Source organism: Cupressus sempervirens, chromosome 6, assembly GCF_028749045.1.
Source record: "Cupressus sempervirens isolate cs-2001-9-10 chromosome 6, ASM2874904v1, whole genome shotgun sequence".
Classification (NCBI taxonomy): Eukaryota; Viridiplantae; Streptophyta; class Pinopsida; order Cupressales; family Cupressaceae; genus Cupressus; species Cupressus sempervirens.
Window position 1 is genome coordinate 317941785 of NC_143123.1, and position 26622 is coordinate 317968406.

At 36.8% G+C, this 26622-nt stretch overlaps 1 protein-coding gene across 4 annotated transcripts in view; it reads right to left on the reverse strand.

Moving 5' to 3' along the window:
* Nucleotides 1–26422, reverse strand: part of LOC149552464 (uncharacterized) — a 64808-nt gene extending 38386 nt beyond the window's left edge. The window contains exons 1-3 of one of the 4 annotated variants that reach the window (XM_089788032.1): nt 26216–26422; nt 14751–15672; nt 14545–14658 (exon numbers count right to left, since the gene is read on the reverse strand). In XM_089788032.1, coding sequence (XP_089644158.1) covers nt 14545–14658; nt 14751–15584 — 948 coding nt within the window. In that variant the 5' untranslated portion in view covers nt 15585–15672; nt 26216–26422. Of the gene's footprint in view, nt 1–14544; nt 14659–14750; nt 15673–25981 lie in introns of all 4 variants that reach the window. The other 3 variants (XM_089788034.1, XM_089788033.1, XM_089788035.1) reach the window with 3 other exon arrangements.
* Nucleotides 26423–26622: the final 200 nt, after the last annotated feature.

A 26622-nucleotide genomic window follows, 5' to 3' on the forward strand; every position in this document is an offset into this window, starting at 1 on the left:
ATCCTCCTTAAGGCTCATTGTGCCATGTAGCCTATCATCCTCATTGCTATCACGAACTTCCTTATCCTCGTGCAAGTGAGACATTAACTTTCCCCTGCATTGTTTGAATACATTGTTGACCAATCCCTATGTAGCACTAGAACAGACCCATTCTTGCTTGTAAACAGTCTATAGCATGGATGAGATAGCTTGAGATATAACATCCATCTTAATACAAAAAATCATAATATTCTTCATGGCCGCAATACTATCTCTATCATGATATCCATGATCAGGACCAAGAAACAATGAAATATGTCATAGATCTGGTCATGGAATTCCAAGTGCAATAGAAGGTTGCTCACCTTGATTTTTGCAAAGACCTTTAGCATTGCAAGCCTCCTTGGACAATGAATGTTATTGATGTCATCAAGGCCTTGAAAGTCATTTATTATCAAGTACAATATCTCCCTCGTGGTGCCATCATCACATGGAACTCAGGGAGTCTAGATTCTCAAATCTAACTTAGGCATACCAGAACTATTAGCTTGATCCCCTTATTAGGATGTCTCAACAATCATTGTTGTCCTAAAGCGGCTACAATGCAAACAAGAGCTAGTTGCAATGAAAGTGAAAGTGACTACTCCACCAAACTCAAATATTCTTCCAATTCATTCATCCTGATGACATCATCATCCCCTAGAAGATGGCAAAAATAGAGCTTGTCACGAACTTCATGTACTATCTTCACCAACCATAGTTCATCACTAGGTGACATGCTTTTGATCCAACTTTGAATCTTCTCGACAAGCCAGCAAGATCACCAGCTCTACTAAAACTAAAGTATGCACCCTCATATCCACTTGAAATTTTTTTGTTTTGCTTTTGAGTTTGAGCATTTGATAAAGAGAATAGAAAGAGCTAATTTATATTTTATTATCAATAAATTCTATACTATAGCCGATGGGTAGAATAGTATCCGAAAGGGCGCATGACAATTGAGTCACCCCTTTGGAAAAGTATATGTACACCATTCGGAAGGGACTTTAGATCATTATTGTAATCATCATAATCATATTGTAAGCATTGGAGTGTATATTACGTATATGAATAAAGTGTCTGTTATGTGTTATATGAATATCTTACTGTACTACATGTGATAAGTATCCTTTTACCCTGTACGGTAAACATTTAGCGTCGTTGCCAGTCGAACCTGGAACGAAGGAAGTGTTATGAAGATTAATGCCTAATTTGCTTAATAAGGATAGGAATAAGATAAAAGATAAGGATGAAATATGCACAGCACAAGAAGTTTTAATTTTAGCACAATAGGCGAAACACAAACAGAAGCTTCAGCAGATTACCGATGGACACCAAGGAGGTGAAGGAGCACAGACGGAGAGAGTGCATTGACCTAGTAGACCAAGGAGTGCCGAGGAATCGCTAAAAGAGACTCGACAACGATTGAATTTGGTGGAAGAGACAAGAGAGGAGTTCTTTAACTTGTATACGTCGAGGGTAGAGAATCTGAACATAAAGGAAGTAACTTGCATTTCTCGAAGTGTCGAAGGAGCACGAGCATGGAGTGAACTCTTCGTTCCTGATACGCACGACGAACGGATACAGGCAGAGAACCGAACAACTTCGCTTTAGGAAGATCTTTTCTCACCAAGTAACGCGGTTGTACAAAACAGCATAGGTGCTTAGAACAACACGGGTACTCAGAACAACGCAGGTACTCAGAACAAGGCGGGTGCACAGCAAACACCACCACTTTAGAAAAAAGTAGTAATGGCAAGACCAAAGGAAAAATTGTCGAAGTTCAATGGTGACAAGATAGCAGATCCGATCAAACACTGCAAGAGATGTGAAACAATATGGAAGGAAAATGGTGTAACGGACGAGGATGATTGGGTCTGATAGTTTCCAGTGACCCTGCAAGGTGTAGCAATTGATTGGTTTGCAGATGCCAATCCTCAGAAATTAACTACATGGGCAAACGTCAGGAAGGAGTTCATAGCAGAGTTCCGACTGCTAAGGGACGATAACGAAATTGTTGCAGAAACATACAACACAAAGCAAAGAAAGAACGAAATGGTCTATGTCTATGCAAGAAGGTTGAAACAGTTGGTAGGGAAGATGGAGAGCCCACCGGCTGATGGATTAAAGAAACGATGGTTTGTTGAGGGGCTACGACCGACTCTAAAGAAGAAAATGAAGATTGTACCTCCAACATCGTACACAAATGCATATAATCGGGTGATGGATCTGGAGAGCGAACAAAAAACAAGCAAGAAGAAGAAGCACAAATTGTCAAACTCGGACGATTCATCGCCCGAAAGTAGCAACAACGACAAAGAATCAAGCAAGAAAGTTCGAGCGTTGCAGATTGTACCTCCAGCATCGTACGCAGATGCATATAATCAGGCGATGGATCTGGAGAGCAAACAAAAAAAAGCAAGAAGAAGCACAAATTGTCGAACTCGGACGATTCATCATCCGAAGGTAGCAGCAGCGACGAAGAATCAAGCAAGAAAGTTCAAGCGTTGCAGAAGGATATGCTATGGATGATGAAGGAATTTAAAATTTTGAAAAAGAATCCTAACTAGGTGAAAGGGGAATTGTGGTTTACGGACTGTAAGAAAGAAGGCCACACAAAGGGCTCCTCCCCGAACAAACAATTTTGTGAAGTCTGCCAGATTACAAGACATTCCATAAAAGAATGCCCATTCAATATGAAGTCAAAGGGACACCAGCAAGTGTTACTGATGTAGGAAGTGTCCACCAAAACAAACACAAACGACGATGCAACCTCAAGAGGATATCGCAACAATAACCGACGCGGAATGGGTGGTAATAATAATAAGAATAATTAAAATGGAGGTTGGAGTCGGATACAGTACGACTTGAGTGGACAGTCGATGATACAATGTCGTGCGTGCAACCTCTGGGGGCACTTCGCCAAAGATTGTACCACGAAGGAGACGTCGCAGCTGTTATGCAGATGGTGTGCTCTGGGAGACCACGAAGGTTCGAAATGCCCAAAGCAGGGGGTGAATTTGGTGAGCATCGAAACATGTGATGAGGAAACACTAGCCATTACACGTGAGCAAGCTAAGAAGGCAAAGTACCCTAATGCAGAGGAAGAAAAGAAGAGGTTGTAGCAAGCACGAACGGAGTTGGAAAAACAGATGAAAAATGCGAAAGTTGCAAGTAAAAGACATTGTCAATACTTTGAAGAGGAACCTAGTTGAACAAAACATGATAAGGCAAGTAATGCAAATAAAAGTTCTTAAAAAATTAAATGACCTTACAATGCCTTAGTTACGGATGGCAATTTTGAATATGACACCACTCTCGAAAGCAACAGAGGAAACAGGAAAGGATGATAGTAGAACGACTACAGCAGACCCAATGCTACTGGCACTCGCGACAGGAAGACATCCGACAATGGTAGAGATGGGTATCTTGGGGACTATACTTACGGACACAATCGCGGACAAAGGATCAAGCGTAAATGTGTTACAGGAGGATATATGGAAAAAGTTAGGACAACCTACGTTGTGGCCACCTACATTCTAGTTACTCACAGTGGATCAGCACGAAATCAAGCCATTGGGAACCTTGATGGCACAACCGGTGACTATTGGAACGTAACCATTTCTGTTAGATTTTGTAGTGATTCTGCTAAAAAGAAAAGGGTATGATGCTATCGTTGGACGAGGTTGGTTGGTGCAAGCAAAAGTGAAACATGACTAAAAACGAAATACCCTATCCATGGAACGTGAAGGTCGAAGATTTATAATTGACCTGCACACACAGATGGTAGGTGAGGAGGCAACATCGTCAGATTTCGAAGGTGAAGGTGACGATGAAGGAAAGAAGAGAATGGAACCAAATGAAAGAGTATTGAGATTAGGAGGGTCAAATGATGACGACCTAGACTCGGTAAACGGCCTACTCCACTGGCAGATGGAGGATTGCGAGCTCTTCCCAAGCTATCACATGTTGGGTGTCGAGGAGGGAAAAGAAGGGAACAAGTTTCTTGAAGGAGTATAGCGAAGTAAAGGAGGGAGAAGCACATGTAGATGAAACACCGGCGCAAACGTTTAGTGATGACAAATCTATAGAGTATGAAGAGCCTACTGTCAAAACAATGAACTTAGGAGATGAAGCCAATCCGAAAAATATTCTTGTAGATGATTGGAATCCAATTCTAAAGGCAGCAACGTTCAAAATATTTATGAAGCACAAGGACGTCTTCGCCTGGACGTATAAAGATTTAAAAGGAGTACCACCAGAATTATGTGTCCACCGAATACCGTTGATAGAAGGTGCAGTACCCGTACGGAAGCGGCCATACTAGATGAACAAAAATTATGCCACAGGATTGATCGGATGCTGGAAGCAGGAATTATTTTTAGAGTGCAGACGAGTGAGTAGGTATCACCGATTGTGATATCTCTGAAAAAGGACACCACGCAAATAAGAATATGCGTAGACTTTCAATGCCTAAATGTCGTGACAATCAAAGATCCGTTTCCAATACCATTCACTGATAGCATTTTGGAAGTTGCGAGGCATGAAATTTATTCATTCGTGGATGGGTTCTCAAGATACAACCAGATATCCATTACCGAAGAAGACAAATTGAAAACAACATTCATCATGGAAGATAGAGTATACGCCTACAACTGGATGTCGTTCGGACTGTGTAATGCTCCAACAACGTTCCAGAGAATTATCTTTCACATATTTGATAAAATGTTTGTCGAAAACTTTAAAGCATTTCTAGATGATTGGTCAATTTTTAGCACAGAAGATAAACATATAACAGCACTTGGAGAATGCATGGAGAGATGCAGATGGGTGAGACTGGCACTGAATCCGAAGAAGTGCAGATTCATTGTACCACGGGGAAAGTTATTAGGACATATCGTCTGCAAAGCAGAGCTGAAGACGGATCCTAACAAAGTTCGTGTAATCTTGAATATGCCACCATCGATGGATGTATCAGAAGTAAAATCATTTCACCGACACAATTGATACAGCTTGTATGCGGGGATCTAACGCAGGCGGAGCAAGAAGCTCTCACGAACACATCGAGGGGTAGAGGATTGAAGAAATCCAATGTACAGGAAGGACGTTGGTGTTGTCTGATGGACATTGTGAAGAGTCGCCTCACAGGCTCTAGCCGCGCCTCAAGACATTTCATTTCCACAGGTGGCAATGTTGAACGGGATTTTGCATGGTAGAGTATACGATTGGGCTGCATTGTTGGCAGAGCGGATGTATGAATTTATGACATTACAGCACAAGACATTCTACATATCGCATTATGCCATTGTCCTATTCTTGGAGGCAACCATGCGGATGATTCCCAACGATGCACTGGAGGCCAAACCAAGACCACTCGCACTAGGCAAACCCCTGATCATGCAATGGAGACATCTTGATACGCTTGGCACCAAGACCACGGTCAGACAGAAACAACCGAGACCAGAGGGTGGAAATACTGACAATGGTCAAGAGGAGACTTCTTCGAAGGAAAGTGGGACCGACGAGGAGGAAGAGGACGAGGAAGTAGAAGTAATTACAACCACACCGTTGCGATTCCCACGGCCTACACTTTCAGCGACGACACACTTGGCTCTTGTTGGTACACATGGCATTCCGAGGTTTGGTCAATTCAAGCAACCAGTAGTGATGGCGGCTCCAATGGCGATTCAACCCACTACGAAGACACAAGCTATTCTTGAGGCATTAGCAAAGGCACCTCTGCCACCAACGGAGACAGTGGTTATTAAGGTAACGATGGAGCCGGCTTGCGAGGTTTTACCAGAGGCTGGGGTTGAGGTACTTGAACCTGATACAGAGATGGATACGGAAGGAGTAATGAAAATACCGACAAGCGAAGGGTTGAGGGCGTCAGGTGTTCATTTGGACATAGTGGGTTCAAATGCAGTGGTTTCGGTGGATACAACATTGTTAGCTTTGCCTAAGCAAGGCAGAGAACAAAACCCAGAAGTTGAGCACGTACCTAAGTATGTAGTTCCACCGTATCCTAGCGCCTCAAGTGACACACCTGCATACACCTACACGCAAAGTAGTTCCAAGGGAAGACCCTCTGCAGGCACAGGTGGAGGAGCTGACACAGAATGAGGGACTACCGCATAGCGTTGTTGAGCGAATGGCAGAAGCAGTAGAGAAGGCTATGAGTGTGCAGTAGTAGCATCCAATAGTACCAAAAACAATGATGAGAGAGGCATTCTTCGCTGATATAGCAGCTCTAGCGACTCAGGCTCGCTAGGTAGTGGCCTCTACAGAGATACAGGCTTTGGACTCAGTAGTAAAAGAGCTGGAGAGAGTAGTATCCTTCATGAAATTAGGATGCATAGCTGCCTTTACAGTTTGTTTTGAGGAACGAGCGTGGCCGAGTGTGGAGACTGTAGAAATGCGACAGGATTGAACCATTACGAGAGATCCTGGTATGGAGAACCAAGTAGAGGCTTTGACTCAGGAGATAGTGGAGATACACAAGGATGCATATTACACCCTTCGAAAGAGCCAGGCAGACAGGTAGCAACAGAGAGGGCTACGGAGGAATCAGCTACCAGGCTAGCGGCGGAGAGGGCGACCTAGGAATCCGAGAGGGCAATCTTGTTGGCCAGACAGAGTCAGTTACAGAAGGTGGCAGCGGAGAAGGAACAATTAGCAACAGAGAAGGAGCAAGTAGTAGCTGAGAAGGAGAGAGAGCTGGGAGAAATTGTTGGGATGATGCAGTTAGCTTTGGAGCTTCAGATGGAGGCGGAAGCGGAACTGAAAGTTCGAAAGGAGCAGGTGTACAAGCTACGAGCAGAGTTGAACGAACTGAGGGCACGCACAGCTATTACTCCAAGGATGCATTCCTCTTCATAGTAAATGTAATTAGTTGTTTATTTGGAGTTTTGTTGTTTTGTCGTCCAAAGACGACTTTACTTTTTGGTGGGGATGATGTTGTCGGTAAATTCTATATTGTAGCCGACGGTAGAATAGTATCCGAAAGGGCGCGTAACAGTTGAGTCACCCCTTCAGGAAAGTATAGGTACACCGTCCAGAAGGGACTTTGAATCATCATTGTAAACATCATAATCATATTGTAAGCATTGTAATGCATATTGTGTATATGAATAAAGTGTTTGTTCTGTGTTATATCTTACTATACTACATGCAATAAGTATACTTTAACCCTATACAGTAAACATATTGTAACAAATAAAATACTAGGCCAGCACATTTAAAGGAAATGCTTGCAATATTTGCTTCTAAAATTAGTCCAAAACTGAAAGTACAATACAAATTCATAACTGAAGAAAACCCGGATAGATAAATCAAATTATGTACACAACACAACCATCCATTTCCTAGTAATGAAAATAATTGACTGCAGCAATAGTAACCAGTGAGTCCAAGTTCCACAAACCATAAGCTCTTCACCAAATTGCTCCAAGGGGTACATATGGGTCTAGAAGTATCAAACACCTACTAAGATCTTTAGAGAATGCAGATATCGGCTCCTTAAACCCGAATGGTTGCCCTGGAATCCTCATGTTGACACTCAAGAAGTGATATGGCTGGCTGGAAATGATATGCACAGCAAGGAAGAAGATACAACCACTAAAAGAGAAGCTTAAATTTCCTCAATATTCTCCAAGATTGTCTTCTGCAAATCTGGCATCCAATAAAACTCTGCAAATCTGAAATAGTAAACTCCAATATGGCCATATGTGACCTCTTAATAAAGTCACCAAATTATTCTCCAGATTGTATCTCTCAACAACATGGAGAATGTTGCCTGCAAGGATTTTCGTCCTCACAATCCAAATATGAATAATTAATCTTCTCCAAACCAGAAGTAATATCAAAAATCAAACTCAATAGGCCAAAATGAAAGCCCAAATCCTCCTTTTACAGCTTTTTAGCTGTTTTTTCCCCCTATTTTTTCAAGAATGCTTTTTTTGTTGTTTTTTAGGGAATGTTTTTTTGCTCTTTTTGGAGGAATGCTTTTTGGCTATTATTCCAAGAATGTTTTTCCATTATTTTTCAGGGATTTCTTATCACTATTTTAACAATTGCTTATTTGTTACCTCTTCAAAATTCAATTTACGTGCTGCTTGGTAGCCACTGTCCAACAATATTCAGTAACTAATCTCAGTTGGCCCCCTTTTAAAAAAATCGCTGCCATTTTTATTGCTTTAATCTTGGACAGCCCATCACCTTTATTTCATCGCACCTTAATTTCATGTATTAAAGCAACAACCTGTTTTCATAAGGCTGTGATGTCAGCCGAGTGCATGACAAGTTTGCTGATATGAATGACAGGATTTTCAGTTAAAAGAACTTGTCCTTGATGAGTGTGAAGATGGTGATCATGTGGAAACAAATAAGAGTTAATTTCTTTGGTGCAAGACATGCAATCACTCTCATGCTGATTGGAAGACAATATAGAGATTGTTCAAGTGAACTGGGAAGAAAATAGAGGTAAAGAGTTACCAGTTTAATTTTAGCAGTGAATAAAGGGAAACAAATTGCCAAAATAAGCTTGAAATAGAGGGACTTGCAGTGTTGACTTTTGTGTTGATGGGCTGACTTGTGGCATAAATCATGCATATGATTCAGGTGATGAAAAATATATACACACATGTAACAATATCGTATGCTGGCTGCCTGTTGTTCAAGATCTTGACTTGAGCACTTGTGATTATGAAGGTAAAGATACTAATGCTATGGAAAGGTGGTGATGCCCCTGAACAACTATCCTTTATATGGGTTTAGCATAAACGTGAAAATAATGTTGAGCTACAATATCCATTAGAACCAACACATTGCAGCTATCAGTGATGAAGGTTTGCAGTAACCCATGTATTCTAATTTTGATATCGATCAAAGTTTTAAGGATTCACCCTGCACTACTGTGAACATGCCTGAAGTGTTATATGGCATGTTGTGGTTAGAGGTAAGCAACTACTACTTGTGATTGACAAGCAATGGTAACATTGATGGAGGGTTTGGTTTTGATTTAAATCTGCCGAAGTATCTGATGTAATCAGTGTTTAAAGAATGGATGAAATATGTCATCAATTCCATTATAGACATGTGTCCTTTGGTTCCACTTTAAACCCTGTTTAGATAAGTGGTTGATGGGTGTTCTACCATACCATTGATTTGCACAACACTTGGACAGGCTCAATGTCTCTTCCTTTTGCAGACCTTCAAATCTCTATGGTTAGTATGCATCAATCATTTTATCTTTACCCTGCAGGCTGGCTGGATCAATGCTCCAATACAATTGTGATGTTCCTGATTGGGATACTCCTGAATTTTCCCTTCAAACAATAATATATTCTTAAAATAATAATAGCTTTATTAAAGATTAAAATGTTATGATAATATTCAGAAAAATAAATCATAGCACACCACAATACTCAAAATTAATCAAATTGTGAATTATCTCAAAATACTTGAGAATTTGCTGAATTAGAGGTATTCATCCCTAACTCAACCATGACAATATCAAGGTTTTGTTGTTAGGCTGCCAAAGAACATGATAATGAATTCGTTCTTCCAACTATTACCCCATGTTCGACAATTTTTGTCCTTCTCAAACAACACTTGGGTTTTTTGTCCAGATTTGGTAGGACATGAAAGGGTTTTCATCGATGACAATATCAAGGGCTTGTTGTTAGGTTGCCAAAGACGATGAAAGGGAATTTTTGTTCTTCCAACTCTTACCCCATGTTGCAGGATTTTTGTCCTCCTCAAACAACACATGGGTTTTTTGTCCAAATTGGGTAAGAGCATTAAAGGGTTTTCATCCTTCCAATTCTCCTAGAGTTGGAAGGGAATTTGTCCTTCCCATTCGCAAGACACCTTGAATTCAATACTGATAACTTGATAGATTCACTAGATTATTGCTGATTTGATGCTATAAATGATTTTAGGCTTCAGTAAATGTCTGATTTCTATCTATTACTGAAAGAATTGCTACTTGAAATATGAATTTCTAAGTTGATTCTGAATGAATTTCATTGATGTTTGAAAGAATTAATGCCTGAATTTATTTTCTGAATTGATTGTGTAATGTCCCTTTTTATAAAGTTTAGACATTATTTGTAATTTCATAATTCCAGGAATAAATATCAAATAACAAGTTTCTTGCTGATAAACAAAATTCTATTATATAGTGTTTAATTCCAAATGCATATGCTATTCAAAATCGATAATGAGTGATAATGGTATGAAGCTTAATTCCAAATGCATACACTGCTCTATAATGATGATAATTGCATAACAATATGTAACAATATATAATGGTTGTGTCTGATACGAAAATAAATATATGCTCAATAACCTGGTAAAACTGTATCTGATATAGAATAGATCACACACAAATATTCAGGCTGTCTTGGTAGAATAACAATGTTGTTTATTGCACAAGTTGTATCTGGTATATCGATATCAATATGCTCTGAACAATGTAAGCCATCTCCGATTTACCTTTATATAAATATGCTTTAGATATGATGTCGCCTCTCATATGGCAGATAGACACTTGCACGGATGATCGCCAAGGGCAATACACTGCTCTAAACAGGGTGATTCATGAAGGGATATAATCTATATTATATTCTGAATTCAATAATGATGTCTTGTGCAAATGATACTATCTCCAAATATATGCACGATGCATGCAAGAGACGTGATGGAATAGTCAACTCTTATCACCATAACATTAATAATGAAGAGTCGCCTCTTGTCACTGTGATAATCATCATGACTATTCCGGCAATCACATATCATATATTACCTTATTCATCATGCTTTAGTTATGCAATGTAAGCATAGTGTGATCTTTATGAATAATATGATTAAGTGTGGATGCAAGGTGATTATACTAATACAATGCTCAATAATTCTAGCATGATGTGGCTGAAGGTTCAATAGTTTTCATCTTACCATATGACGTGGACCATTAACGTGCCTGTCTTGTTAACAACTCATGTCTTGTTTGTCGACAAATATACATATAGCTCCACTGTGGCCACTGTCTGATATCTTATTCAATATTTCTACTACTCACGATTATTGCATCGCATGTGCCATTTACTGATATCAATGTCATTGTTTATGTCATAGTTTAAAAATTCGGTGATATATCACCAGAATTGCAATATTTTGTGATAGGAGGTAGCCAGCGATTATATCGCTGCAGATATCGGTAACGATATTCCAAGAAAATCGCTGTGGTTTTTTCCTCAAATATCACCGGTAAATGCCGAATAAACGGTCAAACATTCGTTGACAAAGTCGTCCAATGCTGTTAGGTTTTTTTATATGGTATATTCGTTTTTTCATTTTGTTTAGGTTTTTCTTCCAGCCACAGAGATCGACAAACACATCTTCCATGCGATCTTCCAGCAGGCAACGACACATTTGGAATCTGGAGAAAGACAACGATCACAAGATCACGATGGTAGACAGGGCCGACATTTCATAGTCGACAGCAAAGATCAGCAGCCACATACATTTGAAGTCGACAGTAGAGAGTGTTTTTGAAGTTTTAATATTATCAAATAATAATAAATTGATATTAATCTATAATATCTCTCATAACTATATTGATATTATATTAAATTTTGAAATATTTATTAATGAATATTGGTATTTAAATTTTACTATTTATTGTTGTTTTACAGTTTTTTACTATTTACTATTTAGTAAATTAGTGCTTATTAATATAAAATTATAAATATATACCAGTATTAATGTTTAGTATATACAATTTTATAGTTTACCATATTTTAATTTTTAACTGATTTATAAATATGTATTTATAAAAAAATTTAATAGAATCAAATTTAATAATACATATCGTTAAATAGATTTATAATTGATTTGAAAAGATTTATAACAATTGAAATAATAGATTTCATTATTTTATACATTTCAAGTATTTACTATTTAATAGTTACTAATTAAGTATTTTAAATTTTAATAGGTTCGTAATTTAGTTTTTAAAATTCTAATAGATTATATATTTTTTAAGCAATTGTATATTTTTTAATGTTCAATAAAAGTGTCGATTTCTCGATGATTTTTTCGTTGAGTTTTTGCGGATTCCAAGATTTACAAAAATTTTGGGCCAGCCGAGAAATTGCCGAAACCAAATTTTTCAACTATGATTTATGTGATATCGATAACTTCTCTCATGCTAAGTTCCCATTGCATCATGTTGTTGACTATTTTCCTATATAAAACACCACTCATAACATCTTGCCCATATTATCGGATTAGGAATTGCACTACATGTTGACGATTCATAGATGAATTCATTACCATATGTCCTCTTAGTTGCTTTATCTTTAATAGGATTCCATCGTGCCATCTTTATATGTCAGTATGTCTTGGTATTCACTTAGTCATTATATATCATGGTATCCTTAATTTTCCACTTTTGCCTTCTTTAGAATTGAGATCATTACATCCCACGATTTGTGATTCAACAATCATTTGCTCATCCTCACCGATAGATGAATTACTTCTACTCAATTGACTCTCAGATGATTACAATCATTATATAGGATCAAAGCATGGCAATTTGATAACTTAATCCATGCCTTCAAAATTCTTTGTAGTCATATCAATTTTGACAAATTAATTGCAATGTAATGTTCAAATTGGGAATATTACAAATTGAGTTTCTTGGATGAAATGAGTGACGATGTATTGATGTTTGCTTGGAGTGGTCTTCATATATATCTACTTCATGGAAGAGTCACACCCTTTCTACACCATCACTACTCTTGAAGACATAATTTAACCACTTGCGAAGTCACATAATGTTCTATTCTCAATTGATTAATTCCTTATTTTGATTATGGATTGATTATTTATTGAATGATTCTCTCAATGAAATCATTTACCTTTCATATCCATTTCTTGAAGGATTCATCACCCTTCACAAGTAATGAATTGCACCCTACTTTGCTGCCTTCTGAAAATAATCATTTATTTCCGAATTGATAGATTGCTTCCTTCATTCCCAATTTACGATTGATTCAACGATAATGATCCAGGGATATTCTTATAAATGAAATGACATTCCTTTTATATTTTGTATTTGAGGGAGTCAAAACTCTTCATTTCATGCCTTCTAACTATTTATTAGACTAAATTAAATTTTCTTTAAATAATATCTTATTTTTATTATTTTTATTTTACTTTATTTTTTATTATCCAATCTCATTTTGCAAAGTTGGAATTTCTTGTAGAGCCTAAAAAGCCAAGATAGGTTAACCTACATCTTGATGCAAGATAGAACAATAGAAATGTGAATTGCTCAATGCAAATAAGCTTTTCCATTTAGCATTTTGATTTCCGATGTTCAAATTTGTAATTTAAATTTTTGGCTTCTTCTAGCTTATCTAAAACATACATTGTTTTCTTAGAGATGGTTTAGTTTTTTTTAATTATTTTCACATCCCCACATTTTGGAAACAAAATTCACCATCCACAAATATGTATAAATGTCTCTTATTAACTCAAACTAACACTACTAAAATTTGATCTAGGCCATCTTCTATAGTATGTCACTTACTTTAAGAAGCCTACCTTGTTTGTCGTGCTTCTCACAAGGACATTTTTGTATGCATGCATGTTTTCAACGCCATAAAGCTATTCTCATTTGAAGTCTCTTTCAAACAGCAAGTTCTGTCAAAAACATTCACTAATCATTCATGATGCTTATGATTGGTTGTCCTCCATGCCAGGCTACACTACTTTTCTCTCCATTTAGAGCATATCTTACATCTTGACACAGCTTCCAAATATCATATGTATTCCACTAATCAAGATGCAAGACTTTCTTTATGGACAAGATTAAAAACACAAGTCCATATTCAAAACACAAGGTAGGAAGTAAGGACAAAAGATTTCAGAGGATTAAAATGACCGAAATTATAGTTGTCCTGAATTATTGATCTGTGAAACCATGTATTTTACTTTTAGACTCTAACCAAAGATAAATAAAGAATTTATTTGTTCAGTAATCCAAGAATATTTTGTTACTTGTGGGTCAAATATAACTAACCCTTTGAAAGAGGTCCAACTATAATTTCCATATATTATTTTGTTAATGTTTGCTATTCAGCTTAGCGGTCCTTTAAAAAATGTGGCCATGTAACTATGTTATGGAGGCCTGAATTCTTACAATCAACAAATTAAGCTCTCCAACTACTTTGCCATCTCTAAAAAACCTACACAAGACAAAATGTTTCAACTTTGTCGTTAATTTCAAACCAATATAAGCTTTTGCTTTGAATTCTCAATGGCCAAGTTTCTTACTTCTCCAAGTGACCATGTATTAACTTTCTTTGGGGAATGCTGCTTGCCCTTAGGAACTTGGTCCTATAATTTAAGATGACCTTAGAAGTCCATTTTCCCAAAATTGTAAATTGATCAGTGTCCAATAAAATGAACAGTACAACCTAAATAGATATTATTATTTTAAAAAACATAAAGTTCTACCTGAGCAAGGCCTCCAGAAAAATGCCTTGATCCCTGTAGCTTAAGGCCAGTAGTGTGACCATCAGAGTCCAATACTACTTTGGAATTATCCCCATTCGTTGTGGGTGAATAATGCTGTTAACCACACATAAACAACAGCATTTTCAGGAAGTAGATATTACTCCAAAATGAAAATATATTGCAGTTTACAGCATGCATGCACCCACCTCTCTGGAAATCATGGCCAACTGAGGTCCTGGTGTTATTTTGTTTGAATTTGAATTTGTTCCTCTATTTTGACGTGCACAAACATGAACATTTCCAGTTGGAACAATGCAATCTAATGACGTTGGATCAGTAGTGAAGGCCAGGCCTCTGGAACACCAGATATCAGGATCCACAATAGTTGTCTGCCTTCTTGAAACTTGCTGCCACATTGGATTTGGCTGCGGTGCTACTTGAGTCCTTCTCTGAGAGCTTTTCCAACCACCTCTGCTAACCTTAGAGTTACATTGTCTTACTCTCTTAGCATCCCAATCAGCAGATGCACGAACAACTTTACTTGCAGATGCAGGTAAGTACACCTCTGGAGCAGATGTGCAACCCCAACTCCCAAAGCCATATCTCTTTTGCCCAGTATTGCTGCATTTGGCTGGTGAAAAAAATAAAAGGCCAGAAATACCTGCCTTACAACCAACTAAATTGATTCCCTTATTAGGCTGTCTGCAAGTAGCAAAACTAGGCACCTCCTTGGCCCTAGGCTGGCCTCCATAAGTCTTCCTTGATCGAAATGTACCTTCACTGCTTGAAAATTTCCTATCTCCCTGCATTTCCTCAGCCCTGTTTCTGTCTCTTACTCTAAAAGTTGGCCATACATCTTCAGATTTCTTCTTTACAGAACAGCATCCAGTGATGCGGGATGTTTCTAAATTTGTAGGAATGCCACCATCCACCTCTTCAAAGAATGATTCTCTAATTTCTGCTTCTTCCCAATATTTGCCAGGAATATCATATTGGCTTAGGTCTGGACTAGTGCAAGAAGATGAATCTTTCCATGCCATGTTCTCTTGGTTGGCTTTGAATGAAATACCTATTGATCAGCCACCATTCCAATGGTACAATTACGCTTCCAACATCAGACCCTCATACCTGCATCATTTCGGACATATCAAGCTTCTAATTAGTTGACTTGTTGTAAACATAAAGTAACAGCCACTTGAATTTTGAAACTCATAAACGAACATTTATCTTGTTATTTTCTAACATTGAAATTGCTTTAGGATCACATACCTTGTAAATTAAAGGAAATAAGTTAAATGAAATGTTACATTTTTCAAATGTAGCATTAAACTGTGGCATTATAGTAGGATTTCAAATGCAAAAAGTGAATAATTTCAGAATGCAGAATTTAAAGCATATAAAATATAGAAATGACTAAATGATGAAAATAGTAAATTCTGAAAGCATCTACTATACACACCTACTACGTGTATAAGCATGAAAATACAGAGAGCTTATTTATACCTTGTCAAATGAATTATACAACAAATACTAGATGTGTGACTTTAAAGCACCTGTATTCTAGACTAGATTTCTCGGAGGGTACGGTAGCTTGAACCACCAGAAATAATGTGTCTCAGATCATTCATAATTTTGACATCAAATGAAGCTTGTAATAAAAGGAAAACTCTTGTAATTGTTCATGAATCAAAAAGTACTATGCAAAACCAAAATGGATCAGTCTTTTTCGGTAATTCAAAGTTTGATATAAAAAAAATCTGTGGAATTAATAGACAATTAAAAAATTTAAAGTTTTCCAAAGGCCAAACCAAGCATCCAACAAAATACATTTGCAAGTAACAGTCTCAATTTGAAAACAGATAGCTGCATCCATATAAAACCTAGAAAGGAAAAAATTGCTTGGAGAAAATCTTAACACAAATAAAGAAAAAAGTTGTAACAGTTGGCACTTTCCTACACTTATTATTGATGCATGAAAGTAAAGGCATTTATCATTTTATTATGATGACCTTATCACCATCTAACATGTTCCTTTTTTATTTAACATAAGAGAGGATTTCAAAGGTGATCCAGTCTAGATCAGCTGAGACACCACTTGTAGTATCTCTTTGACGTGTTTAAGTTCAAGTGCAACAAATCTAAGTTACCGGCTCAGGTTTGGGGACGGATTTGGATACAAGAACCCAGTTCGTGGATTCATGAAAAAAAATCCATTATGGTTTGTACGGATTTGTGTGTGTGTGTGTGTGTGTGCATTATATGTACAAAAAACTAAAAGAAATGTACATAATTGTAAAACTAAATCATTTCATAATGTGAATCTATGATGCTTGATCATTGATCAAAACCAAACATCAAGACTCAAAGATAAAGATCAACAATTTAAATACTTGATCATTGAGCTATGTTCACAATGAATCATGAAAGTGTTAATAATTGATCAATCATCAAATGGATATCATAAAAACTATTTTTTAGTGAGTTTGGGCCCACTTTATTTCACTTTATGTCATGTGTCCCTCGGGGACTGCATGGATCTGCTCGGGATCCCCCCAGGTCTGTACGAGACTCCCCGGTCCATGTTGAATTTGCTCAGGGTCCATCTGGATCTGCAGTGATGCGGATCCAGATGGACCCCCAGGTCCAAACAGAGACTTTGGATGAATCTAGCACGGACTCATTTGTGAATCCAAACCCAATTCGCAACCGGACCCAGTTTGAGGGTCTAAGCTACAAATTTGGTAACATAGCAACAAATGCTACGATGGCTAAAAATGGAATAACAATTAGTTGGGAATGTCAAAAGGGTTACACAACAGCTTTAGAATGGGCAATTTAACAATGGCTTTTGTTGCAATTAATGGTTTTTCTCAAATTCAGCTTATATATATATATATATATCTCTGAAATTTTATATATGACACAAATTAAGTGTGACCTTGCATGTAACCTTCTCTAGCTTGCCAAAGGGATTCTACAATGGTCAGAAATTCCATAACCAACCAAACCACTTAAAGGATGGTGGATGAAAAGACAAGCACCACCCTTTTCCATGGGAATTATGATCAATACGTCAATTTTGCTGATCAGGCATTGGAAATTCAAGGGAGACAAAGCAGTTGGATTTTTCAAATCTACAAGAGGATACTAGAGGCAGTTTGTAAATGAACTAAATGTCCAAATTCAACTTTCATTGACAAACAAAGTGTAATATCCCAACAAGATATCCCTTTCTAATTTTTCCTCCAATAAATTTCAGAATCATAAACAAGGATTTATGCAATAATAACCAGCAACATTAACCAGTAAATAACCTAGTAACTACTCATTAAAATATTACAGAGTTCATTATTGCTCTATAAACCTGCAATACAATAACTTGAATAACATCCAATCCAATCTTAAGCATAGTGCCAACAGTCGGACTGGAAAGTAACTATTAAATGAACCTATAATCCCAAATGTTAATTTTGATGTGAATCCACTGCAAATGATGAATCGGGGCTACATCCAATCCACCCAAGAAGAACAAGAGGGTTTGCGTCCAGGGATTCCTAAATAGAAGCTGAAGCTTCCTTATGTTCTCCAAAGAGAAACCAGAAAATCAATCTCAAAAGTCCCAGCTTTTTCAAAATGCACTCTTCATCCTACTTTTATGCTCAAAATGGTGACCCCTCAGTTTTATTCTCTTGTCCTTTTGTCTTTTTCCTTCTTGTCACCTTTAACCCGCTTTATAATATTAATTTGACCCATTTTATAAATTTGCATTAAGCTCCTTTAAACCAAAATTATTATTTTATGAATTTGTCTTCAGAATTCCTAATGTCCCAAAAAGGGGACATTCCAAAAAGGTCCTATATTTGTGATTTCAATTAAGCACATTCCAAAAGCTAATAGTTAAAATTGTGTGAAATTAGGTTTTTCATGTTCCTTTTTACTTTTGCCCTTGCTCTAGTCATGTGTTTTTTGTCCAATGGATTTGAGAGTTCTAATGTAGAACGCTTGCTAAAATAAAGTGTTATTCCCTCTTAAAAAATCAATGAAACCCATTGACATGTCCCCAAGCCTAAAAACCTCATCCCCATACAAAGGACATCCTAGGGAATAGAGGATGGCTAGGGGACATCCCCACCACATCCCCAATAGTACAAAGATTTTCGGAGGCATCCAAGAAACCTAGGGGATGACTCACCTTGATGCAAGGGATGCCAAGCCATCCCAAGGATACCAAGGGACATCCCTTGATCATGCCATGAGCACTTGGACATCCCCAACCTCAAGGAGTTTTTTTTTTAATTAGAACATTTTTTTTATTCCTAAAGGTGAATTGCCAAAAAAATTTGACTCATTTCATCGTTTGTGTGATAGGAAAAAGGTGGATCAGCAAGAGGTTTTGAAGCAAGCCACTCAAAGAAGGGAAAAAGGTTTGATCTAGGGAAAATACCTTGCTTAAATTTTGAAGAGGTAAATTTCATCCTTTCATTTCGTTTCAACTTTTTTCAAAGCTCAACGAATGAAAGTCTGATTTTTATTTTTCGACTTTTTGCATTTTTTCATCCTAAGGTTGCATTCAACCTGAAAAAATGAGTAGCAATGAGAATGAAGTGGTAGAGGGTGGTGGAAATAGAAGGATAAATGTTGAGGGTAGTAGTGAACAAAATCCAGACTTATTTAAGTGCCCTTCAACACTAATGGTAAAATTTGAAGATGATCCTTTCAACAAGAGATAGCCTCTTCATCAAAATGTTACACCTAAGGATCTAATGAAAAAAATTCAAATGGAGTAGGGTGTGGAAATGTGTACTGTACCCTTACACTTTTTCCCTAGAATCACAATCGCAACAAAATAAGCTTCGGTTTCCATCTTTACCAAGCAGAATATCTCCTTAAAACAATACAATCTCGGATTTAGATCTTGCAACCACACCCAAGGGAACAAATACATATGTAAATGCTTCCAACTATCAGGATTAAATAATAACACGATATATTCATACACTATTATATTTATATTAAAACACATTAGGGTTTGGAGGAAGAAGGATGATAGGTTAATTTGAAGCCATTCCACACCAAGCCAAAGAGCTTCTCACCCTTTTAGCACTAGCAACAATCAACATGGACATCCACTTAGGGTAGCCTAATTATTGAGGTTCTTCTATCTATTCACCCTGTCTATCCTTCCCATAAGGTTAATAGCCATCATTGTAGAGTTGAGGAGGAGATTGTAATGGGGGATCTTAAATTTTGTAATTATCTTCTTGATTATCCTAAGACCAAGTGAAGACATTAGTCCTCTTGGCCCCAATGGCAGGCAACATGGACGTTCATTCAAGGTGAGCTACTTAGATGGCAACCTCATCATTATTCCCTTCTTCCTTACACCTCCTTCCTAACATGCATAATGGGGATTATAACCAAATGTATTATAGGCATATGCATACTATATCTAATTATATATGTTTATATATATATATATATAAAAGATAATTGCCAACAAATTATGTACTAGCAATATTTATACCACAATTTTGAAATGATCAAAAGTTTGTTGTTGCCTAATCAGAATGTTCTCTCTTCGTGAGTGATGGTTGTCACTAGGTTATTATATGATTTGTTATATATAATTTCTTCCTTAAGAAAGGAGGTTATCTCTTGAAAGTGGTTGCTTATTCCTCAATGTGTCTTGAAAATGATTGCTTCTATATTCAATGCTTCCTATACTTGATCCTTTGTTCTCTTTTGATGATTCGATGATGCCTTTGAATAATGTCTTTTCTTCGTCTTAAATACCCTTCCATCTTGCAGGAGGGTTGTGTATCTCATAAGCAATTACTCTTCCTTTTTTTAATAATTGATCTTCGTTCCACATGTCTCTTAACTTATAGTAATTGTCGTTTTAAGTCTCGTCTCCTTAAGATTGCTGCCTTAATTCAATTTTAATCATTACTAATCCTTTATGATTGTTACCTTATGTTTGTTGTTTATCTCAATTGCATAATTGCTAAGGCTGTTTTTCTTAAGGATGCTGATCGCTATCCTAAATCCATCATAAAATTGTGGGGTCTTATGAATAAAGCATTTTTTTAGTTTATTGGTGAGTTATTAATATTGCTTAGGTGGGGGAATTACAAACTATCAAGTTTACTTGACAGATTTTGAAGCTAGCTACAAAAGGGTATGGTCTAATCTTTTGGGTGTTTGCAATGTAGTTAAAGCTTGTCCAAAACTAACATAACAAGATAAGAATTAGTGTCATGGATTGCACACAAGAGCAAAAGTGGGAAAACAAGATCTTAGCAATGTCAACACCCTCTTTTGCAAGTGCACAATTTTCTATCCCTATGACATCCACTAATAATAGTAGTCAAGTTGTCACAAAAGGAAAGAGGAAGGTGAGTGGTGGTGACAAACATTAGTCAATTGAAGTTTTCTTTAATGTGCAAACACAAGAAGCTATAGAGTCTTGCATGGCCAAATCCTCTTTTGGTCATGCCACCCCATTTCATGCAACTCATTCCTCTTACTTCAAACAAATGGTTAAGACATAGCCACTATTGGTCTGTCATTCGTAACCACTAGGAATCATAAGCTACATACTACCCTCCTAGACAAGAGTATTCCAAGGTTAATGTCTTAATGGAAGCTATAAGGCAAACTTGGATGAGGACAAGTTGCTCTTTTGTTATGGATAGGTGGACTCATGTTAGACATCAATCACTCATCAATATCATTGTTGCATCCCTTGTTGGTTCATATTTTCTCAAAGTCATGAATTGTTCAAGAAAGTGTAATGATGCAAACTTCTAGTTAACCATTTTGAGATTTTTCATAAACAAGTTTGGGCCTACTAATGTATAAGTGATCACTGATTTAGAACATGTGCACAAATTAAATAGTTTCATAGTAGACAGTGCTTACAAGCACATCTTTTCAAGCCCATGTTGTGTTCATGCATTAAAGACAAGGGAAGATAGGATAGGTGAAGCAAGTGGTGGCAAAAGATAGAGAAATACAAATGTCCATTTGGAACCATCAAACCTCACTTGCTCTTTGGGTCATTTTCAATTCCCAAACCTGTTGAGACAAGGTATGCCACAGCATTTTGTTTCAATATATAATAACATTAGAAAATTAAAATTTTGAAACTTTAAATAGTTATATTCCAATTACATCTAGCCTTACATAGGCTTTCAATAAATACAGGTATGTCACTTCATCTTGATGGCGAGGATGCTTGTGGTGCATGGGCCTCTATACTTGATGATGATGAATTCAAATTAAATGAGCTAATTCAAGCTCGACTCAAGGAAAAATCGTCAAACAAAAGATCATTGATAACAATTGATGGTCCACTATAAGGTAAGACAACGTCGATTTTATTAAAAAAATGATTGCTGATTTTCATACTAAATTTCAAATTTTAATATTTTTATTTTGTTGCCCAATCTCCCAACTTTCAAAGTTTCTAACTAGTCAAATAATTTCATTAAACTTTCCATTTTGAAAATATGGTTGCTCTTTCATCTCACCTATTATAGATGTCATGAGATATGTTGATACGGACTCTCCTAATCTTGAAGAGAGACATGAGACATTTGCCAATATGCTTGGGAAGACAATCGCAAACATGTTTGGCTAAGGATCCTACTTTGGTGTTATATGGGCAACATATCAGAGCCATTGTGACAAAGAGCTAGAACACAACGAACATTGTGCACCATATATCAGCCTATGCTCTGAATCCCAAATGGCACACACCAATGGATGAAAGAGGGCCTCCACGTGATGGCATAGAGGTTTTAGATGGGTTCACACAAGTCATTTATAAGATGTAGCCAAAGGAGAAAACTTTGTACAAAACATTCCTTGACTTCACAACTCTCCAACATTGAGTAAACCAAAGGCGAAGATGGACAAAGCTGTATCAAATCAAAGAGACCCTATAGGATGGTGGGCATGGCATGAGATGGATACACCACAATAGAAGTTGATTACATCTCACCTACTTGCACAAATTTCTAATTCCTCTGTTGAAAAGAGAAATTGGTTCGCGGATGACTTTCTCCACTCCTCAAGAGGAATAGACTTACCTCTAAACAAGAGAAGAAACTAGTGGTTGTGCATAGTGCTCTTTGACTTCAAGATCATCAAAATCTGGAGTCTTGGCAAACTCCATTTTTACATTGGAATGTTGATTTTAAAGACATGGCCCAAGTTGACAAGGAGGAAACACTAGGGGGATTGTTTGGGACCTTGTTGGATGATGTAGCCCATAACAATGGTAGTGGCTCAAAGGGCTTTGATTTTGATGTAGCATTGGGAGATGCAGATTAAGGGTCATAGTGTACCTTGTTTTTCTATATTCATATCGTAATTAAAAATGAAACTATATGGCAGCAATTTAGCCTTTGGGCATCTTGTATGTATTTTTTTAATATCACATGCATAGTGTCAATGAAATTTGAATTATGAGTGCATAATGAGTTTTGAGAATTTAACAGTGATTTCTAAACACAAATTGAAGCATTGTATGTTAAAAATCTATAATGTATATGAATCCATGATTTCATATGAAAATAATGTGTACCTGCATGCTTTATCCATGTCTTCATATGAATATAATGTGTATCTGCATGCTTTATCCATGTTTTCACATGAATTTAAAATTTTATTATATACTTTACATTTTCCATACATATTATATTGTTGTCCCCTTTGCTGTCCTCTAGCCATCCCTAAAATTGGCCAAAAATAAAATCACCATCTTAGAAATGAGTTCCCTCATCTCTCGTCATCCCTGTCCCAAGAACTTGGGGTAACCTTAAAAAACCTTTATACAGGACCATTATTTTGGTTTACTGTGATTCCCCTTTTTTTCATCGTGTTCTTGCAAAAGACTATGAAGAGTTTTAATTTGGAACCATGATAAACTACCAATCTGACTTAACTAAATTAAAAGTCATCTCATTTCATCCACACTGTAATGTCCCCTATCTGGTCTTATGCAACTTTGGGACTGAACTCAGTTGCAAGAGACTTCTTGTCTAATCAAGACTTACTGTACATCACAATATCCTTGTAAACTTATTTTGGTGATAGCTGATGTCACTTTTTATTAGAATGGTAATTATCCTTAGAATATATAATTGGCACAAATTGTATTATAATAATCTTAATCAGTATATAACTGTCAAGTATTATGGGATGCAATCAGAATACCTGTGATCAATCATCACAGGACATATCTCCAAGCAGAATAACTTGTTGAACCGAAGATGAACCCAACAATCCAAATAGTGATGTCTCTTCATATATAACAAAATAATGTCCTAACTCTCCTAAAATTTTCAAGGCAAAATGTTACATGTATTATCGTCCTGCAGATATAATCTATCTTAGCAGTAAACAATTTAAATTCTATAACATATCCTTGTGGCTGCATGTACAGTTAACAGCAAACTCTTTGGGAAGTCTATATTTAGGGGTTCACATGTTGATATAAACCATTCTCAGTTTAACTGAATCCACCCTTACAAGTCATTGGTCATATTGGATGTTGCCCGATGGATTAATAGCTGTGACTGTACATGAAAATGTTGAAAGATCTTGTTATTTACTTCCCGTTTATTACTAGGTTTTTCTGTACCTTTCCTTGCGATGTTATTTGGGTTGATGGCTTAAGATATTCAATGCACTTTGTCTTTTTATTCGATGCTCTTTCTACTCTTGTGTATTCACTGTCTATTGTATTTTCTATCTATCGGTGGTACTTTGGAGGGTAATACGTAACAAGATCAACGTGGAGGCTGGTGGCACCAAAGGATGGAGGATTCTCCTCATCTCAAGTTAGATTCTTGCTTTGAGATAATGCTTTTGAATGACAAGTATTTTTGGCTTTTGTCTTACTTGTGTAGTCTTCTTCATTGATGCTAATGGATTTGTAAAATACATATGTTATGAAGGTTATAGTTTGATAAAAGGTTTGGGTTCTGGTGATGATCTCGAGTATAGAGAAAGTTGTCCAAAGAGCATGGGATTATGATCATGAGTTATCACCCTTACGAGGGTCAGAGACAACGTGGTGGAATCATGTGTGTGAGGAGCTTAATATGGAACGTTGTCAAGAATAATTTGATGTCTGTGATTTAAGAGTTTGGGACTAAGAGCTCAAGGATTCAGCTCAAGGCTCCATCTTTACAAGGTTTGAGGAGGCAGTTTGATGGAGTTCCACTTGATTCAGAGTTTGTTATTCAAAGAAGATATTCTCAAAATATGAACTGCTAGGTAAGCCTTAAAGAGGGGTCCATAAGGAAAGGTGAATTTGATGTTTTTAGAATCAATCTCTTGAACGGTTCTGGAAATGTTAGAAATTAGTGTAATACATTATTGCAGTAATTACAACTTGTTAACTGCTGGCTGATACTGGCTTGTTAACTACTGGTTGGAACTGGTGACTACCTCCTCTCCTCTACATTGTACAGATCTACTGTTCACTAAATAAGATCATACAAACATCTTACTTTCCTCTTCTACATTCTATTATACCTCTCAGTCAACAGGGGACTGTACAATCTTAAAAACACTAATAGAAAGAAACATTTACACAGTTTGTCATATCCTCAATATTCTTATGTCATTAATGAGGTGGCATATTTCAATAACATTACTGGTTTCATTCAAGTGTTGAAGCTAGGAATATAAAACGGAGGAGAAGGCGGCAAAACAGGCTTCCCTTCTAAGATCCTTAAAATTATTTAAGTCTTATTCCTCTCTATTTGCCTGAATATTAGTTTTATATGAATATAGTTGTTTAAGCTATTCTGCTGCAATTAGACTTCTTGCTTCTAAAATTTGCTTTTGCATATTACAGTTCTCTAAACACAGAGAGTCAAAGTTGAAACAGATATCTAGAAAGTACACGACGATACCAAAAAAAACGACTTCTATACGACTCAAGAAAAAATTGGTTCTACTGGAAATGCCCAAACAGCTCCGTTCAAGTTGATATATGATTATTATATCATCTTTTATTTTTCGCAAGATCTACAACCTTAGAGCTGATCTTATCGACATAACGCTTAGAACTAGACAAAAAATAACAATAATAATTGACGCAGCCATCCTATTTATTCAATATAGCACCGTAGATAATATGAATACAACCCACTCTTAAATTTAGGAAAAAGCCCCTCCATCTTTCTGGATGGCTAGGATTTCTGTCAGCCTAGGATTTCTGTCAGCTACAAGCCTATAAGGGTTTTACAAAATGTAAGGCCAATTCAAAACAAAATGACCCAGCAATATCAAAAAGCTTAATGCAACATTTAGACAGCAACTAGCCAATGTTAACCAGTTATAATGCATTATTGTACATTGTAGCAACATGATTAAATAATAACTTTCAAACTAGGTAGATACAACGAGAGCCATAAACCTCATCAGGGATTCCAAGCTTAGATAATAAGCATCTAATTCCAGCATTGCATTTGAATTCACGCGCAAGTGTATGTAAAATTGACGAAATTTTCAGCATTACAAGAATGAAGCACCCAAGCCTGGTCCGCAATCCCAAATGCCATCTTTGAGAACAAGAATTTAAGACACACTATTCAGATATTTTTTCTGTAATTTTTTGGGGTGGAATCTGAAAAGGGAGGCGGAATCATACCCTATAGATAAGTGCCGCTGAAATCAGAAACCCGGCGCCACTAATCGGAAAATGAGCTGCCTGGCCCCGTCTAGACAATGACGGTCCCCCGATACCTCTCAGCTCTTTAGTAGCATTTTCTTGCCTTCTCGCGGAAGGTTTTATCATTGAACCGCTTGTCCGTTCGTACAATTAAAAAAACCTTGTAATGAATGATAAACTTCGAATAGGATTTATTGTCTTTTACCCTAAGGTTTTATTATTATTATTATTGAAATGTTTGTCCTTACTTGCAACTAAATTATAATTAAATTATAATGATTGATTTGGGTGGTCATTTAATATTTTCCATTTTTTCATTCTATTTTTAGTAGCCTATGAGAGAGAGGTAATAATAAAGAGAAATACACAAGGTGAGAGATAAAGGA